General features: G+C 50.7%; 7 protein-coding genes across 7 annotated transcripts; 3 read left to right on the top strand and 4 right to left on the bottom strand.

Annotated features, from left to right (window-relative positions):
* Nucleotides 1-322: 322 nt before the first annotated feature.
* Nucleotides 323-1,435, bottom strand: CABS01_06368 (NAD dependent epimerase/dehydratase; the record flags this gene model as incomplete). The annotated part of the gene is made up of 1 exon (XM_060539734.1): nt 323-1,435. One exon carries the CDS (start codon nt 1,433-1,435, stop codon nt 323-325), a length of 1,113 nt encoding a protein of 370 aa, XP_060404271.1.
* Nucleotides 1,436-3,572: 2,137 nt separating this feature from the next.
* Nucleotides 3,573-5,543, top strand: CABS01_06367 (amidase; the record flags this gene model as incomplete). Its single annotated transcript, XM_060539733.1, has 1 exon — nt 3,573-5,543. One exon carries the CDS (start codon nt 3,573-3,575, stop codon nt 5,541-5,543), a length of 1,971 nt encoding a protein of 656 aa, XP_060404270.1.
* A 2,631-nt stretch (nt 5,544-8,174) lies between these two features.
* CABS01_06366 (uncharacterized protein) lies at nt 8,175-10,043 on the top strand (the record flags this gene model as incomplete). Its single annotated transcript, XM_060539732.1, has 1 exon — nt 8,175-10,043. One exon carries the CDS (start codon nt 8,175-8,177, stop codon nt 10,041-10,043), a length of 1,869 nt encoding a protein of 622 aa, XP_060404269.1.
* An 872-nt stretch (nt 10,044-10,915) lies between these two features.
* CABS01_06365 (uncharacterized protein) lies at nt 10,916-12,188 on the top strand (the record flags this gene model as incomplete). The annotated part of the gene is made up of 2 exons (XM_060539731.1): nt 10,916-11,835; nt 11,888-12,188. The coding sequence occupies 2 exons, from the start codon at nt 10,916-10,918 to the stop codon at nt 12,186-12,188; spliced, it is 1,221 nt and encodes a 406-aa protein (XP_060404268.1).
* A 473-nt stretch (nt 12,189-12,661) lies between these two features.
* On the bottom strand, nt 12,662-13,933 carry CABS01_06364 (uncharacterized protein; the record flags this gene model as incomplete). The annotated part of the gene is made up of 4 exons (XM_060539730.1): nt 12,662-12,719; nt 12,838-12,982; nt 13,055-13,874; nt 13,925-13,933. 4 exons carry the CDS (start codon nt 13,931-13,933, stop codon nt 12,662-12,664), a joined length of 1,032 nt encoding a protein of 343 aa, XP_060404267.1.
* Nucleotides 13,934-15,182: 1,249 nt separating this feature from the next.
* CABS01_06363 (uncharacterized protein) lies at nt 15,183-15,982 on the bottom strand (the record flags this gene model as incomplete). The annotated part of the gene is made up of 3 exons (XM_060539729.1): nt 15,183-15,460; nt 15,497-15,762; nt 15,891-15,982. 3 exons carry the CDS (start codon nt 15,980-15,982, stop codon nt 15,183-15,185), a joined length of 636 nt encoding a protein of 211 aa, XP_060404266.1.
* Nucleotides 15,983-16,464: 482 nt separating this feature from the next.
* Nucleotides 16,465-18,214, bottom strand: CABS01_06362 (hexokinase; the record flags this gene model as incomplete). Its single annotated transcript, XM_060539728.1, has 2 exons — nt 16,465-18,032; nt 18,085-18,214. The coding sequence occupies 2 exons, from the start codon at nt 18,212-18,214 to the stop codon at nt 16,465-16,467; spliced, it is 1,698 nt and encodes a 565-aa protein (XP_060404265.1).
* Nucleotides 18,215-18,579: the final 365 nt, after the last annotated feature.

Genomic DNA, 18,579 nt, shown 5'->3' with positions numbered 1-18,579 from the left:
CATCAAATAGCTAACAGATTCACCGTGTAAGCTCCTTCGCACATAGTTCCAACGTTCTCTACTACGATAGCACCTCATATTCCTATTCAACAATACGAGGTACGTGTTGACTGATTGAGATTCACGCCTTACAGAACTTTCTCCAAGTTTGGGACAGGACTATGAGAAAGTCGAATAAGAGGTTTTAATTCAGATGTCTAATTGCTCTGACGGAGGTTGAGATTCATCAACTCGCGACTATGAACTTAGCCCAAAAAGTGAACATTTATCTTTGCGGCCTGACAAGACGATGTAAGGTTATTCTTGAGTTCGCATTCCCTCCTTAGCCCATCTTCCCTGGATTCAAGTTCAGTCTTGTCTTGGTCTTAGTCCAAGCCTCTAACAGGCCATCAACCTTCTTGATATTCTCGTGCCCGGCCGCCTTGGTAGCCTCGTATGCTAGGCGATAGTCGTGGATAGACTCGGTGAACAAGGGACGACGATGCTTCCACCCAGTCAGCTTAGTCAACTTTGTGGAGTCTGTCCACTGGGGAAAGTTGATGATGCCCGGCGGCCACGTCTCCCCTTCTTTCGCATCCGCCTCGTCAATGTATCTAAGTCCAATCTTGATTTGGTACTCCTTAACCAGTGCTTGCGCAACCTTGTCAAGCGTCTCGTAGCTCTGGGCCGAGATGTTGAACGCTTGGCCGTCAATCTCGGCTACGTTTGAGTGAGAGGCGATGGCAACGTAGGCGTCTCCGCAGTCGTCGACATGGAGAGCATGCAGGATTGTGGTGGGCGGAGCGGTCAAGATGAGCGGCTTCCCCTCGGCGGCGGCCTTGGAAGCGACATTGAAGAAGGCTTGGTAGTAGCTAGAGGCACGTCCGTAGACGTTTGTAGGTCGAACGAGAACCGGAGTGAAAACGTCGCTGTGTTCAACGATTTTCTGTGCGTACGTGGCTCGGTTGGTGAGCATGGGAACTGTCCCGATGGGTGACTCCTCCGTGTGTGGGGCCAGGTCCGGGGCTCCGTCGAAGTGCGGACCGATGCCGTAGTCCTTGCATCCAGAAGTGAAGATGACAATTGACTTTGTGCCGGCCAACAAACTTGCGGCTCCGAGGGTACGGAGCAACTTGATGGTGTTCTGATAGTGCGGGATGTAGTCCATCATGTTCTCCGTGGTTGAGACAATAGCATCGAGCTTTGCTGGAAGATGGCTTTGGATGTTGGCGTGCGCGTCGAGGTCATCAATGGCTCCGATGATAGGAACGATCTCCTCTTGAGCTAGACTTGTTGCCGCCGAAAGAGACCTGACAAGACCGTAGGTGGTCCATCCAGCGGCCACAAAGCAGCGGGCTACGGCATTGCCAATGTAGCCGTTTGCGCCAGTGATAAAAACAGTTTTGGGTGCTATGTTGATTACCTGGTTTGATTTCGATGCTCTCCGTCTCGTCATCTTGAGATCTTGAATGATGTGCTATTTATTTGTAGTTGTCTTCTTCGATCCTAACATTTTTTATTTGTAGTCTTGCCTCTAGACTTGATTGTCTCGCCTGCGGCCCTGGGCCCAGAGTGCAGATCGGGCGGTACAAGGTAAAGGCGGAAAATATTTAGCGGTGAACCGGTGGGATAAGTGACTAAAGACGGCGCAACTCATGGCCGACGAAAATGCTCATTTGTCATAGGGAACCGGCCCCCAGTGGAAAATTGCTTTGTGCCATTATGATTTATTCCAGCTAATGTAGCGTATTGCCGAGGGAGGTGGTTTTAGTTCGTCGCCGTCCGTTCTTTATCTCGGTGTAGCATTTCGTTTGATATATTCTCACAAGTTATAGTGAAGACTTCTGACGTATTGCGCCTCTCAGTATGGGCCACAATGCAGCGGACGAGTTCATGCACCCAGGAAGTCAGTCGTTTCAGTTGATTCGTGATAGCTGCGAATGATTCAAGTCGCAGCGACATAGCCGTCAAGAGATGGATTAGTCAATGGGTCGCCCTTGTGTTGATATCGCTTGGTGATAACGTTATAAAGGACCTCCGAGAACGGATGCCTGATTGCTAAGCATCTAGCGATGAAGTATTGACGCGATTAGTACATGAAGTGATGTGGCTAGTCCAGTCTGAGTCCGTTGAAATTCCTTAGATAATCCCCGGGTTTCTGCAAATCAAGGAGGATGGACTACTCAAATGCGGCTCATCGAAGAAGCAATGCTCCGACCAGGCAACATACATCGGGTCCGTATCAACGCACTGTCCGGCCGTCTTGAGCCGATCCGGCCCCACTCCGGTCAAACTTCACCGAACACACTCACCGAGACCAGTTTCTCACCAAGGACAACTAACCTTAGGCAAGGCAAATTTCTATACAAGGACTTTTTGTTGGCGCGCTCTCCGCCTGAATAAACTCTATCAGTTGTACCATTTGTAGTCGTTCTCCAGCCTCGTGCAAGAATCGCTTGACGGAGCACGTAATCGCGGCCGGGCAAGAAAGTGTATTTGAGTAGGTGACACCCGGCAAGATGCCGTCTCCCGCTCGCCCTCTCTTGGCACCGGGAAATAGAGCATCTGCGCAGTTCAATCTGATGAGATCGAAAAGCTTCCGCTATCCAATAAAGTTCAAGGCGTTCTTACAACTTCTCACGTAAGCGTCAAAGGTGGATATATCATAATGATAGCCGCCCAACCTGCAGCGGTCCCTGGCGGCCCCTCCCGAAGTCTCCACTAGACATGGTTATCTTGACAGCTCGGCGCAACTCCGTTATAATTCTCGCATGCACGTGGTCATTTTACGTACTGATGGGCCAAGAACGAGCTTGCCATCGTACTTAATTAACCTTGACAGATTAACTCAAGGGTTCATCAAAATGATTACCATTAACTACTGGGACTAGGGGACACTCCACGTGGCTCGTTCTGCACGAAGCCCAATTCATCTTGGTGTTTCATGCAGGGTCCAAACAACAGTGCGAGTCATCTGAGTTGGCCAAGACAGCCAACATCATTGCACATACCGCCCTGGATCAGACTTATTGAGAAAGGTGTAGGAGACTCATGATACTCATCTTCGACACGTCAGCTTCCAAAGTAGCCACGCCTTGTAGTACTTGAGCTACCACATCTAGGATGCCTCGAGTCGGCAGCTCACAAAGGAAACAACATACGACCAAAAGTTCTCTCAGTGGAATCCTAGACTTCAGGGTATCACAACGACTGTTGTGGAACAGCCCTGACATGGCGGAGAAGTCCGTTATGGATGTAATTCCCTCAACTCATCCAGGGGCTGGTAGGCGGGGTATAGTGATTTCGGTGCGACTTTACTAAACTTATGCTCAAGCTACACGCACACACTGTCTTTGTTCAACTTTTGTATTACCAGGCTTTGGGTCTTTCATAATTGTGAGGCATTTTCGTTGTTGTTATGAACTATTCCAAGGTGTCACAGGCAGCACATCATGAGATGCCACAGCAAGCTCCGCAGTGATTGAGATGAGGAGGTCTTCAGCAAGCAGTCAGGTATTGTTATAAAGACATGGCAAAGTCGCTCCTCCAAGCATCAGATCTCAGATCATCAAACCAAGACATTGAGAATAATCATGAAGCTCCCTGCTTTTCTCCTCGCGTTCTGCCTCATGGCACTCTACTTCAAGGTAGCAAAAGCGCTTACGCCCCTAAATGGCACTCTTTTCCAATCTACCTTTGTGTCAAACACTCAAGACCAGTCCTTCCTCATTGAGAGCACTCAGTATCTGGCTGTGACTTCGGATCCTATATTCACCGTCTCCTGTGTCCTGGACCCCTCTCAGGGACCACTCACATACATCTCCGCCCTTTCTGCCACAACCACCGGAGATGAGCTGAAACAAGTCATCAATGACTCTTTCGGAAAGGATGATGTCTTCGTTCAGGGCTTTCTAAGCAATGTTCTTGTTAGTGCCAGCAGCTCCGAAGACCTCGATGATTCGGTCATCAGCTATCTGGAAGGTCTCGGATCCAACATTATCTACGGTGCTGGTGATGGGCCATCCACTTGCGGCAACTCCACGCTTATTCCCTGTCCATTGTTTGCCATCACAGATGGAGACAGTCTCTACCTCAGCAAGGTCCTCCTCATGTACGTCGATATGTACAGAACCTTTGTGACTGGCACGTACGAGTCAAACGGAGAATACAAGGCATTCACCCAGTCCGAGGCTGACTGGGGATACCCTATGATTCCCGTTCCTTCCAGGCTTTACAGCACGGAAGACACAAGACCTTTGGCTGGTCAGCGTGTTGCAGTGAAGGACATTTACGATCTTGAGGGGATCCAGACGACCGCTGGGAGCAGATCCTACGCTGCCGTCAACGACGTCGCAGATAAGACGGCACCTGCTCTCCAGAAAATTCTCGACCTCGGCGGAGTTGTCGTCGGCAAGCAGAAGACTGCCCAGTTCGCGTCCCCTCAGAGCCCCTGGAACTGGAATGATGCGTTCTATCCCCGCAGCCCTCGCGGAGACACCTTCCTAAGCTGCTCAGGCTCTTCTTCTGGAGCGGGTTGCTCCATCGCTGCTTACGACTGGCTTGACTTTGCCATTGGTACCGATACTGGTCTTTCGGTGCGACAGCCGGCTGCATTTTCGGGCACATATGGCAACAGACCTTCTCAGGGAATGATCCTAATGGAGAACATCATCACAAATGCCTTCAATGCCGATACTGCCGGAGTCTTCTGTCGCGACCCTGTCAAGTGGACTACCTTCGCGAAGGCTTGGTACGACCCCTCACTCCATCAGGACACGTCGTTGAACGGCTTGCCTGCTCTCTCAGTTCCCGACGAGCGTACGTTCCCTAAGCGAATTCTGTACCCGGTCGACCATCTCCCGCTGCAGAACCCCGCCGCTGAGACAATTCTTCAAAAGTTCCTAAGCGACGCGTCGGCATCTCTTGGCGCCACTGTGGAGCAGGTCAACCTTACTGAGACGATCGAGAATGTGACCGGACGACCCATCTCGCAAATCCTCGGAGACTTGCTTGTTCTGTGGACACACGACTTGATCACGGAGACTGCCCAGCCCCTCCTGGCAAAGTATGCTCCGGCTTTTCCGCCCCTTGACCAACCGTATCGCGGGGCATTCCACTCCCTGACCATTGACGACAACGTCTACAAGGCGGCAATGGCGAACCGGACCCGCGATGCGGCCCTGTGGCACGACAAGACCCTGTTCTCCACGGACACATCCTGTTCTGAGGCAATTTTTGTTTATGATGTCGGAACTGGCGGCATTCCTACGTTCCGATCCCAGGACCTCAACAGCGACCCTGGTTCCACAGCCCCTGTGAACCCTACAACATCTCAAGCTGGGTCGACTGTGGCGTCTTACTTTGGCGATGCCGATTACACTGTTCCCATTGGCCAAGTCTCCTACTTCAGCAATGTGACTTTCCAGGAAGAGTTCATGCCTGTCACTGTGAATCTCGTGGCTAAGCGCGGCTGCGACTTTGTTCTCTTCAACTTGGTCAATGACTTGGCCGACAAGGGCATCTTGAAGACGGTCTTAACAGGAAAGCAGGCTTTTGCCTCTTAGGTCTAGAATAGGTAGCTCATAGATGGCTCCATAGATTTTTTAGTGAACTTCAGAGCGGCCACGAGGTGGCTGCCATGGTCATGGTTACTGCGGATTGTGCTGTGGACTATACAAGCCCGTAAATCCTTCCAATGTCACCAAACCTATCCCACATAAATCTGTTAAATATCATTCAGCCATCCAATTAAATCATGTCTGGCGACTCTTTCGTGAAATTTTTGCAGTGAATACCACGTGTCCATATGATTGAAGAAAGAAGACAGCTTTGTAATAAAAAATCTCATTTCGAAAAGCATTTTCTATTCACTTACAATACTTGTCTCTTGAAATGAGCTATAGGATGACTTCTCAGGCTCCTCAGGATAACCTTTACGGCTCCTTTTCCGGTCTTCGTCCTTTTTGTCAGAGTCTTGATCTCTAGAGATATTGATGGCCCGATATCCGACCTCTGCATTTGCTCGGGTTACTCTATCTGGACAACCGCGATAGGTGGGTGTTCAGAGGCTGTCATCTCAACATGAGTCGTATCAAATCTAAAACGGCCTGGAATCAGGCCCATTCATTTGCCCACAGTCGAAGGTTCACGTGCACATACGCGACGATAACCCAACCTTGCATTCCTCACTTTCTATGTAAACTACAACCATCTGAAGTCCGTTGACGCTGGTACAAGAATCAAAGAGCAGGATGTTCACCAGGGGCTTGGAAGTTAACATGGGGAAAGCGCATGGGATTCAAGTTGACGATTAATAACTCAAGTGTGGAGGCCATTGGGTGCTCTCCGGCTTGAATCCGAGATGCCTGCAAGATGCAGGAGTATGACACAGATGGTCTTGATTTTCCCGATTACTGACCGTCTTTCAAGCCTAAATATCAATAACCGCTGCCACGATGTCTTGCGATAGTTAAAACACCCCGCGCGCGTGTCGGGAACTGATGGAGGGCGGGCCCGCTCTTCCACTCGTTATTATTTTCGCACGCACATGGTGCCCTTGTCGATGGTCCGCAACGGCTCCTCCCGGATATAGGTCCCACTAGACATAGTTATCTGACAGCTCGGCGTAATTCCCTAATCTGGATCTCATCCAATACTCCAAGTCCGTTGCTCGGGGGGTATGGGCAAACAAGCAACCGCCTTATAATTGCCATGCCCCTAGACTATGCGTGGGTATGCCCCACTCGCTACGGGATGATACTCTACTTTTCACTCACAGTGAGAAACAAGTTATGAATCATGAGTTGGCACAATCTTGTGGGAACGATGAAAGAGGTCAGGGGAAGACCTAGGGATCGGGCGTCGTCATAAGGCCAAACAAACTTTCGTCACTTGAAGTCGTATCGTTTTCATCACCAGCTTCAGCCCTCAGACCATCGCATGATTAGGATACCAAAATTTGATATGTCAAGCAACATCCCCCGAGCAGTCAGACGACCAAAATTCTCTTCTGAGAATATGTCGAACGATATCTACTTAGTGGATTGGCATATGTTCAGGATGTGCCTAATGGATCAGATGTAGCAATCCATGTCAAGAGTCAGGGTCAAACTTCATAGTCTTCCACAAGTGCCCACAAGTATTGTCAACTCGGCCCCCAGGTGTCCTTGGCCTGACGAAGCATCTTAGTCAATGGGGAAGTGGTCTGCGCTCATCAAACCCGAAGCTGGTCTGAGCATTCCTTGCAGACCAACGAGGTAGCAAACGATGACGGTCATCTCTGTAACAGAGACTGCGAAAACAATGCATTCGTCTGAGAGGTTGAAGCTCAATGAGACAAGCTACCAGGCCGTTCCAGCTTAGGATTCGTGAAACTATTTTCCGTTATCTTACAACCTGCTTTGATCTCTGGGTCTTACCAGGTCGGGAAACGTCATACAGCTGGTTTCTATTCTAAGTCACTTAATGCTTCGTACTAGTTTAGATGTACTAATTATCGAAGCCTATTAATGCCTTGGTACTGAACACTGACCTACCATCATCACATGGCTTGACCTTTGCTTGACCTCTGCTCTTCTTCCCATTCGACTACCGGAAACAAGTAGACCCGTCCTACGCTTCGGAGACTCGCTAATCCGACGTCCCAATAAGCGAGATGACTTACGAAGTTGATAGATATATCCCTCAATGAACGTTGACTCAACTCCATAGTTCTACGGCAATGACTCGCCGCGAACCCAATTCCGAAAATTCTCTCTCGAACCATGAGCGACCCAGGATTGAGCCACGGCGGGCAGAAAAATGACATTATTCAGAGAATGCTACGTTTTCTTCATGAGAAGGCTGGTCAACCTAGGTGGCAAGGTCAAAACTTGCCTATTGTATGTTGATGTGGAATGTATTGCAACTCATGCTGCACGCAGGCGAGGTAGCATGTTGGCGATATCTCTTCCAGCCGGAAACGAGACAGACGATTGCCGGCTTAACCGCCGGCAATCCAGTCGGCATTCTCGTCTTTGTCAGAAAAGCCTGGAGTTTGATGTTTATATGTATGATTCTCACGATGTATAAGTAGAAGATCATCTCCCACCCAGATGATATCATCTTTTTGAAGGACATCACGCTCACAGTCTCACTCAGAACACTCTCATTCACAAGGCCCTCAGCACCTCAACAACTCACGTACCACAATCAAAATGCTCCCTTCTTTCAGCTTCAAGAGCGAGGACGCCTCCAAGGCCTCTGCCAACAAGCGCACTCCTTTCTCTCCTCTTGGCAGCACTTCTGGTTCCCGTCTGGCTCAGAGGCAATCATCCAGCGCTGCCGAACAGAAGGCTCGTCCTCAAGCCTGGGTTGACACGCCTCAGCTCATCTACTCTGAGTGGAACAAGGCAGCCGGCGACATCAACCAGCCTCTTGGCAGCCTACCCTCCAACTTCTCGATTGGTCTTGTCGGAGCCGGAATCACCAATGTGGTTCTGGCCTTCAACCTGGCCAAGGCCGGCGCAAATGTCACTCTGATTGAGGCGACTGACAGCGTCGGAGGCCGACTTCGGTCCCTTCCCACGGCTGACGGCGTCAACGTGGCGGAGATGGGCGCTATGCGCTTCCCTCCCTCGGAAGACCTTCTTTACTACTACGCCAATGAGTTCAACTACACTTTCATTCAGAACTTTCCCGACCCCGGCAAGGTCCCTACCATCGTCTACTACCAGGAAAAGGCTACTTCTTGGACCGACTCTAACACTGCTCCCACCGGCTTTGAGAAGGTCAACAATGGCTGGGTTCAGCTTATCTCAAAGGGCTTGACCGGCGGCAGCAGCACCTTAGCCGCTGGCAGTCAGATTACGACCTGGCTCAGTTCCAATGACACTGCCACTCGTAACCTTGCTGTTCCTGAGTGGCAAAAGTACTTGGACACCTTCGGCGACGACAGCTTCTACACTGGACTCCGTCGCATTTTCGGCGAGGGCCACGAGTGGGACGTTCCGGGGGGTGAAGTCTGGACCGAAGATGACTTCCAGCGCTTCGGCACTCTTGGAATCGGCTCTGGCGGCTTTGGCGCTGTCTACTCTGCGGGCTTCAACTCCGTTTTCCGCCTGGTTGTCAACGGCCTCGAGTCGGACCAAGCTGTCTTTGCCAAGGTCACCGACTCCGGTCTGCAGCCTGCCGGCATCCGTGATCTTGCCCAGACAATCTGGGACAAGGCGACTGAGCTCGGTGTCAAGACCAAATTTTCGACTGTCGCCGAGGTTACCAGCGGCGGCGGTGATGCTCTTGGAGGCCTTGCCGTTGGTGTGAGAGAGACTTCTGGAGGTGTTTCCACCAACGTCGAGTACGACCTTGTCGTTGTCGGGACTAGCAACCGCGCCATGAACTACGCCTTTACTCCGGTCTCGGAGACCACTGAGGACCCGATCATGCCTTTGGAAGTTCAGAGAGCCATTAATGATCTCCACATGACCGCCTCATCCAAGCTGTTCATCCGCACCAAGAAGTTCTGGGAAACTCAGGGGGCTGGTTTCCCTCGTGTCATTCTTTCGGACACGAACCTGCCGCAGACCTACACTCTGGACTATGGACACCCCGACTACGGCATGGTCCTCGTCACCTACGCCTGGGAGGACCTTTCTCTGCAGATGACGGCTATCTCGGATCCCAAGGAGCTTCTCACTGAACTCAAGACTCAGATTGACAGAATCATGCAAGAGTCTGACTTCCCTGAGTATGCCAGCCTCCTTGAGCCCGTCACTGATGACGATATTTACCTCATTCACTGGCCTCTTGACCGCTACTCGTACGGTGCCTTCTCTCTGGGATTCCCGGGCCAGGATGTTAGCATTGAGTCTCTCTTCTATGATTGGGAGAGAATCAACCAGACCCAGACTTCGCGGGTCCTGATCAACAGTGACTGCACTTCATTCCTTGGTGGATGGGTAGACGGTGGCCTCCAGCCGGCTCACAACACTCTTTCGGCAGTCTTGGAAAAGTTTGGAACTTTGAACTCGGCGGCTGCTCATTTGGCACCTTCTGCTCTTCTTGGGTCTGGCTTGTACCAGTACTAGATATTTACTCATGATTTCCTTGGTTATCTTCGATTCATCATACCACTATCAGGTAGACTCAATTAAACACGCGCGTTTTCTCATAACACTTATGAACACCAGCTGTCTAAGACGCTTTGCATTGCCACGTTCTCAAGACAAGCTCTTGATGGGTTAATGTTTTCCAAATCCCGTAACTAAGACTCCAATCGTGATGAACTCTTTCATCTGGTAAAGCTGCAAATTTAGACTTAGCGCTATAATATCTTGTATAATTTTCATGCATTCTTGAGAGTTCTAGCGGGTGGAGTGAGTCATCTAACACAACGCATCTACTCGATTGAATGTTCATGTAGACTGTCGCAGTTGTCTTTTCGGTGTCTGTTATACGGTGGATATTTTGTCCGGGGTAGCTTCCGGCGTACGACCCCGGTCGTCAATGGCGTTGACAGCCACATGGATCTGCAACTAGGCTGCTCGGCACTCTGTTCAACTCCACACAATAGACCTTGGGTCTCAGCTGACACACCCCTTAAATCTCGTTCTCGGCATGCAAGGATCAGTCGGGCCCTACCTGGAAAGGGGCCGACGAAAACTTGATGTGTTCTTTATCACATTCCAGTTCTTTTACCTTAGTAAAGTACATACTGCCACTATGGTCGGGATAAGTCCCGGGCGCTAGAAATGGGCAGTAAATTCATATCAGATATCGAAATAAGTCCTGAGAATGGGTCCATTCTGATTCGTGATTGAGCAGCTAGGTTATATAACCCAACGGTTTACGTAGCCATCACTTGGGTTTCTAGGATTATCTTGGCTATCGCACCTTCAGTTCTTTGGATTCTTGTTCACGAAAGAGTTTGGGCTGGTCTCAGGCCCCAATTATCGACAACATGAAGTTCACTTCCATTTCCAGTCATCTCGTCATCCTTTTGGGGGCTTCTTTATGGGCTCCAGAGGCAAACGCCCTCTGCTCCAATTCTTCCCGATCAACCTTTAAACACCCTGGCCTACTTCACACTGCCAAAGACTTTGACCGCATCACCGGTCTCGTCAACGCCCAGAAGGAGCCATGGACGATCGGCTGGAGCAAACTCAAGACACGCGCAAACTCTGCTTACACCCCCAATCCCAAGGAAACGGTGTGCCGTGGCGGCGCAGGTCGCGAATGTAACCCCGAAAACTATCCGTCTCTCTACCGCGATGCCCACGCCGCCTACACCAATGCCATTGTATGGAAGATCACCGGCGACGAGGCACACGCCAACGCGTCGGCTCGCATTCTTGATGCTTGGAGTGACTCGCTCGTCTACATCAATGGCTCTTCCGACAAGTTCCTGGCTTCCGGTATCTATGGCTTCCAGCTCGCCAACGCAGCCGAGATCTTGCGTGAGTGGAAGGGATGGGACGGCTTGTCTGCGATGACCGAGATGTTGCAGAGAGTCTTCTACCCCATGAACCACAACTTCCTTGTCAACCACAATGGCGCATCCATCGACCATTACTGGGCCAACTGGGACTTGGCCAATATGTGCACCATGCAGGCTATCGGAATCTTGTCAGACAACAAGACTATGTACAATGAGGCAGTCAACTACTTTAAAAACGGTGCTGGCAATGGCGCCATCAAGATTGCTATCTGGGAATTGCATGAAGAGGAAGGGTCTGGCAAGGTCCTTGGTCAAGGCCAAGAGGCTGGTCGTGACCAAGGGCATGCTCTGCTGGACTTTGCTTTCTTGGGCGTTTTTGCGCAACAGTCTTACAACCAGGGTGATGACTTGTTTTCGTACCTCGACAACAGAATTTTGGCAGGGTAAGTAAGGTCTACCACAGTAACATGAGATGAATACTAACACGAGACCAAGGTCGGAGTACGCCGCCAAGTACAACCTCGGATTTGATGTCCCCTTTACCAACTTTACCAACAGTCACGGCACGGCTGTGAATATCAGCGAATCTGGACGTGGCGGTCTTCGACCCATCTGGGAGCTGCTCTACAATCACTACGGTGTCATCAAGGGGCTCAATGCTTCTTGGACCGAGCAAATGCGCGACCACGTGGTTGAAGAAGCCGGTGGTGCCGAGGGAGGTGGCGGCGACTACGGCACAACCAGCGGCGGTTACGACCAGCTAGGATTTGGTACCCTTCTTTACAGATTGGAGTAGGATCGGAGCCAGTTGCTCTATTTCTGGGAACTTCGGCTTGGCACTGATCTGCATCCCTCACGTTTTTCTGCCACCTTGGTAGCCACCTTCATTAGTTTCCATTCCATTGTCTCTTCGATTGCTCATACTGTCCTTCCGACGGCATATAATTCTTGTCTATATTCTATTGTCACTCCCATATATACCATAAGATGTGTTCATCTACCTTCGTTCTACATTTTGCCACTTTTGACTGTCTGGCTCCATTCTATGGAAGACGCGTGTCCGCACAAGGCCTACGATAACCTTGCCAAAATACATGGTTCTGAAGAACGAATCTTCCTTGTCAAGGCAACGATCTCATCAACGTTGACTATACTGTATCTGTCTTGCTTTGATTGCTACGTTGAGTATGTATATTCCAACATGTGACATATCCTAGATAGGTCAATAAGCCCATATCAACCCACCCCAGCTAGGATGATCATTGCTCGTCAAACGGCTCTCAGCTCCGACAGCTTGCTTAGCTTTTGTGATCCAAGGCGCTTCGAGCTGTCTTTTTACAACATACTGGTAGTACAGAATATCCCACATTGGATTCGTAGCCGTTACACCTCGCTTGTCCTGGGAGATGATTGCCCAAGGCCCATTGACAAGAACTGCTTCGCACCTATACCACTTTGGATCATATGAAACGGTCTCATTCAGGTTGAACTTGGCCGTATACTCTGCACCTTTCAGAAGCAGGTTGTCGCCTTGACTGTAGAGGTCGGAACCTTGACTCTGGGCTACCCGCGCAGCCTGAGCGATCCAGCCTAAGCCGGACATTGCATGGCCTTTGACGATCAGCAGTCATCTTTTTCGTCGAAGAATTGAGGGTGACTTACTCTGGTCGCGGCCGGACTCCGAGCTTTGGCCCGTCTCGGGGTCGAAGAAGGAGTAGAGCCCCGCACAGGGGTTGTTCAAATACTCATTGATGGCATAATTGTAGAGAGTAACATCGTCGAGATAGACAGCAAAGCTCAAGAGCGCCTTAATACTAGCCATTCCGTAGTTTGCCTGACCAATCGGGATAGACTGGCGTGAGAATAGCCAGTAGAGCTGGATGCTGAAGCCAGATCCGCCTTGCCAGCGTGCTCCAGACTCAGTCCAGTTCCCCTCCCAGCGCATGATCTCCGCGGCATTTACGAAGAGATCGCCATCCAAGCCAATGAGGAGGGACCGGTCCGTGCCGATAATGTCGACTAACGTAGACCCCCAGCTATCCAAAATGGTCGTGCTGCGGTTCCAATGGGCGTCATCTTTGGTGATGTACCACATCAGGGCATTCTGCCATGCGGCTCGGGCGTCGGAGGCGAAGGACGTGTAGTTGCTGACGCTGCCACGTGAGATGACCGGCTTTGGTCCCTTCATCTCATAGGTTGACAAGCTGTAGCTGTCCTTGCTGAAAACCGCATAGGTTGACGCCCAAGGATCTTTGTCTTCGAGTATCCCATTGCGGATGCGCTCTAGATCCTCGTGCGTATGCCAGATACCGGGATGAACGAAGTCACTTGGCCGGCTCTTGAGGTATGATGAGATATCACCCACGGGAGACGCGGATACAAGTGGCACTGACCCAAACACACCAGGGATGTCGGCTACCGTGGCAAGGCATGGCTGTGCGAATATAGCGACCCATGGCAGAGCTGACAGTGATGAGAAGACCTAGGAGTCATGAGCACGTTACCATTTCGAGAATCCTGAGCGGGACCTACCCTCATCATGTTGCAACTGGTGAGACACAGATTCAGTAAGCGGGTCTTTGGAGTTGATCGATGCTGAGTCGTGGAATTGGAAGCTCCGTCTCGTCATGACACTTCTGGCTGAGATCTTTTCGGGTATTTCATAGTGTTCACGGGGTACACCTTTGACTCCACCACAACCGGCGCCGGGGGAGGTTGCGGGCCGGGAGTGCAATGGCGAGAGTTCACGGCTTCGGAGATCCCCAGAAAGTCACTACGCGCCAGAAGTTCAACAACATCTGGGGTAAAATGCGGGGGTTGCATTCACAAGTACCTTGCGGGGAACCAACGTTACTGCACACATCTTGTGATCCGTAAGGTTTGATATCCCTCGAGCCATCATCTTCACATATCGCGATTACATGCCATGTAGAAGGGCATACCGTCGGACTGTTATTGATGTTCCCCACAGAAACTTGTAGCGGCGGGGCATCTACCGGAGTTCATGTTAAACGCCCCGAGATTGCCTTGTCGGATTTGCTCACGTATCCGGTCAAGCTCAAGGCGTCATTCGTAAATCGTTATTTCTCGCATGGAGAGTCGCCAGGGATCTGAAACACATCATTAACATCACCAGTCGGTCAAGATCTCCACGCCGTTGTAGGGGAAAACTGAGTCTATGGGGCGAATAGAACAGCCAGCAGATCATCAGTCAGGGGAGAAGGGGAACATTGAGGGTGCTGGGTTGTGGCGCAAGTGGAAATTGTGATGAGTCATCATTGAAGCTATGCCAACGTCCATTGGTCAGGTGCCCCTGGGATCCTCTCTCCATCAGCCACCACCGCCACACCCAACGGGGCGCCCCAAATTCGCGCGACCGCTTCCCCCACACCCTACACAGGCTGCAGAAGGTACCCAGGTCCTCCATCAAGGGTTGTATAGTGTAGTGGTTATCACTCCGGATTTTGATAACATCAAAATCGAACCTTTCCGGCAACCCCGGTTCGAACCCGGGTACGACCTCATTCTTTTGCCGTTTTCCCTTTTGGTTCCCGACAGCGATGAGATGCATGCATCTTGTTGCTTTGGGCGGATCGATGATTAAGCCGCAATCTTTTGGTGCCAAAATCTCCTTTCTTCACTTGTTTCTTCAACTAATTAGTAGCAGTGCCGACGCGAAGGTAATTTAACGTCTTAGCAAGACCAGGCCTGTAAGAAAGCCAATCGTCCAAATGTCCCAATATAAACATATTCAAATGACTACAAAGCATGTGCAAATCAGGTCAGGTACCTATTCATCGGCCACAACTTTGCCGCAATTCGGGTTGAAGTCTGCAGGCCAGTCACTGCCGGGCTTGTAGATTCCTCCCCTACCGCTACCACCGCCGCCTCCATTGCCCCCGTTCCCCGATCCTAGCCCCGAATCGGACCCCGCTGTCGCTCCCGGCCCGGATTCGCACTCACCAATCGGCGGCACAGCATCGAAATTGTTGACTTCCACATCCGGCCCCGGATGCGGAATCATGACGTCTCTCGAATCCACCGTCCTGCATCCATTACCCACGTTCGCTTTGAACATCTCCGGTCTTTTGTTGAAACTCTCACCATGGTCATGTCCACCTCCGCCTACGATGCTGATGATGTCGTAGTTCATGTACATCTCCCGATTTCCAAGTTTGTTGAACCACGTCCAGCCGAGCACCGCATGGTCAGAAGACAGCGTGTCGTCTGGCAGTCTGAATCCTAGTTGGGTTGCATCGCCCCTTGGGCAGCCCCCGATGATGCTGCGGAGAACCTTGAATGAATTGCCGCCGTCTAGTGAGAGGCTGGTTTGGCATAATCCTCCTGCGTGCACAGCATGACCAGAAATCGTAACAGAGTAGCTATTGCCGGCAGTCCAATTGTTGACGGGCGCCGCCTGTGAGGAGCCCAGAAGGCTCAAGTAACCCTTCCAAGGAAAGTCAGAACCGCTTGAGGATAATGGGGTGTGTAGCTGCAGTTGGCATTTTCAGGTGAGGTGTTCGGATTTCCTTTAGCTTTGATTGGGGGCTGGTCAGTCATGGCCATGTGTGCATAACCTCTGCCGGCCATGAACATTAGCCCGAACCAGTATCTCAAATGCAAAGCGCGAAGCCTTTTGTTGCGAAGTGGAAGAAAGTAGATTTTCTTTCTAGCAGCAGTTTCAGTGACTTGCTCGACTTGACCTTTGTCTTGTAAGTAAGGTTCGAACTTTCTATCAGAGATGCCATCACATCCTATGCTGCAGAGTGAAGAATCTTCGCTTAAGAGCCTGTATAGAGAAATCAGATTCGTGAATGAGCCGATTTTCGAGGGCCTACTTTGATTCATCTGTATTCGAATAATATTGGCGGCTTACAGTGAATGAAGATCCGAGTCTCCCTGCGAAATCAGCATCACAACACGCCCGAAAGGCTAAAGCCATAGACCATTGCTTTGCCTTAGAACCGGGCCGCATCATATCCCCATGATTTAGTCAGTTAGTAATGATGGTAAATCAGTTTATTCTAATGTTTCAGAACCTCAAACGTCCATTGATTGAGTTACCTCAGATATTATGCCCTCGCCGCCCATGCAATCAAAGCAGCCCCAACTCCGCTACCGTCTCTCGCCATGCCGATCCTGATTCTTTTATCACCCATGACACCAATCTCTGGAATTTCTCTCAACGCTTCCCTCAGATTCTCTTCAAAATTAGGGAAATGTTCGATCAAAGAACCATCAACCCCAACATCGATGATTTCGTTCGAGTCCTCGCCATCATTGTCCGCCGGAGAGCTATCCCCGTCCCCGGGTCTAGAGAAGTCGCCCGATGTGCCCTTTGATGAAATCGCGAATCGAACTTTTACATGAAGCCAACTCGTAAGCAGGTTCCACAGGCTCCGTGCCCCATAGAGAAAAGGTCTGAGAAGGTTGGTTCCGAGACCTCGTGATATCGTCGCTGCTGGCTTGCTGACGCTTCTGGGCGTAAACAACCCAGATTGGAGAGCAACACCAGCGATTGCGACAGAAGATAGTCTGGCTGACCTACGCCCAATGGCCGCAGAAAGAATCTGTATAGCCTTTGCATCGTCCGTCGATACACCTGTAGCGTTGAGTACTCGTGAAATCTCTTCACGCGCGCTCTCAAGCGCTGGGCCTGAGTCCTTGACAACTGCTGACAGCAAAGAGCTATCAATGCTGTCCGGCGTGTAAAGCGGGGAGTCTTCCGAGACTTGAAAGCCAAATAGGCTCTGTCCAGGTTGTGACAGGTCGATTAGTATGCGCCGAAGTAGTTCACCAAGATACATGCCGGATATGCGCTTCTCGAAATGCTGATCGTCTGGGTTGACAGAATCTCTGTCCAAGTCTCGGTCGAATCGTGTTGAAGGTAGTACTTCTAACTTGTTGTCAAATCCTCCCCATTCGGTATTCAGCGCCATCATTGCGTCCGATGCCGAAGTTGAGAACTCTACACGTGAGTGCAGCTTGGTGATGCGAGAAACACGCTCCATGTAGGCTCCGTTGGTGCCGGTTCCGAAGATGGCGCCTACCACATTACTAGAACGTCCCGGAGATGTGTATGCTCGTGCAGCCAAAGTGCCAACGGTATCATTAGCCAGCGCTGTGACCAGAAGAGGCAAGTGTTGCTCGTCGAGAGCCTCTTGCAGCATGGCACACGGGTCGCGGCCGACTGCATCAGCGATACCGAATGACTTTGTCCAGTACAGTAGTGTTCCCTCATTGATAGCATGCTGATCGAAAGTAAAACTGAAAGTGAAACCAAGGCTCTTGCAGTGCTTCTGTCTTATTTCTTCAGTGATTGCATCTCCCTCTTTTAGGAGTTGAGACCATGTTGTGAGGTCTTCCGGGTGATGCGTCTCCAGAAACTCCTTCATCTGCAGCGCGATGAATCTAAAGAGATCCTTGTATGTTGGCGCAGCCATCAGGTGTCTGGGAATGACGACTTTGGACTGAGTCAAGGAGTAGGTGGAGTCTCCGTGTAATTCGACAGAGCATACCCTCAAGTTGGTACCGCCAAGATCAATGGCCAAGCAGACGCCCTTTTCGGAACCATTGGGAAGTTTGGTCACAAATGAAGGGATCTGGCACATTGAAGTGCCATCTTCCTGAAGTCCTTCATCTTTCAGTGGTGTCAGTACGCTGCGCGACAACCCAGAGTTGATTAAACTCACTTAGCTGCTTCAAAAAATGAGTTGTGGCGCGACGAACATCCTCCGCTGGAAAATCGAAGTCATGTACGATTTTTCGGGCCTGAGCTATCAACTCAGACGCCCTGTCATGCTGAAAATCAGTTGAAGACATTGAAACACACCACTCTTCCGACACACAATGTTAGTCGTGGGCTGTTGTTGGTGGGAAAGCTAGGTTCATGGGTGCCAGCGCCTATCAGCAGGTTGGCAACCGATCAAGTATCCAAACCCCCGCGGCAAAAAGAACGACTTTGGCACCGGAACTTGAACCAACTCCTGCAGCTAGGATACAACCGTTCGGAAAGAAAAGGAAGGTCACCTCTTCGGCATGTACTGTAAGAACTAAGAACACTCAGAGCTGGCGCAGTCTACCACAACCATCGATGCCTCGGTGAATCCGGACCGGGTTGGCTCGGTGGACCGCTTGGAATTAGCCAGAAATCCCTCCAATAACAAACCCCCGGCCTATCAAGGACC

This window comes from Colletotrichum abscissum (assembly GCF_030869225.1).
Source record: "Colletotrichum abscissum strain IMI 504890 chromosome Unknown Scaffold_13.1, whole genome shotgun sequence".
NCBI classification, from domain to species: domain Eukaryota; kingdom Fungi; phylum Ascomycota; class Sordariomycetes; order Glomerellales; family Glomerellaceae; genus Colletotrichum; species Colletotrichum abscissum.
This window is presented reverse-complemented; position numbering and strand designations above follow the sequence as displayed.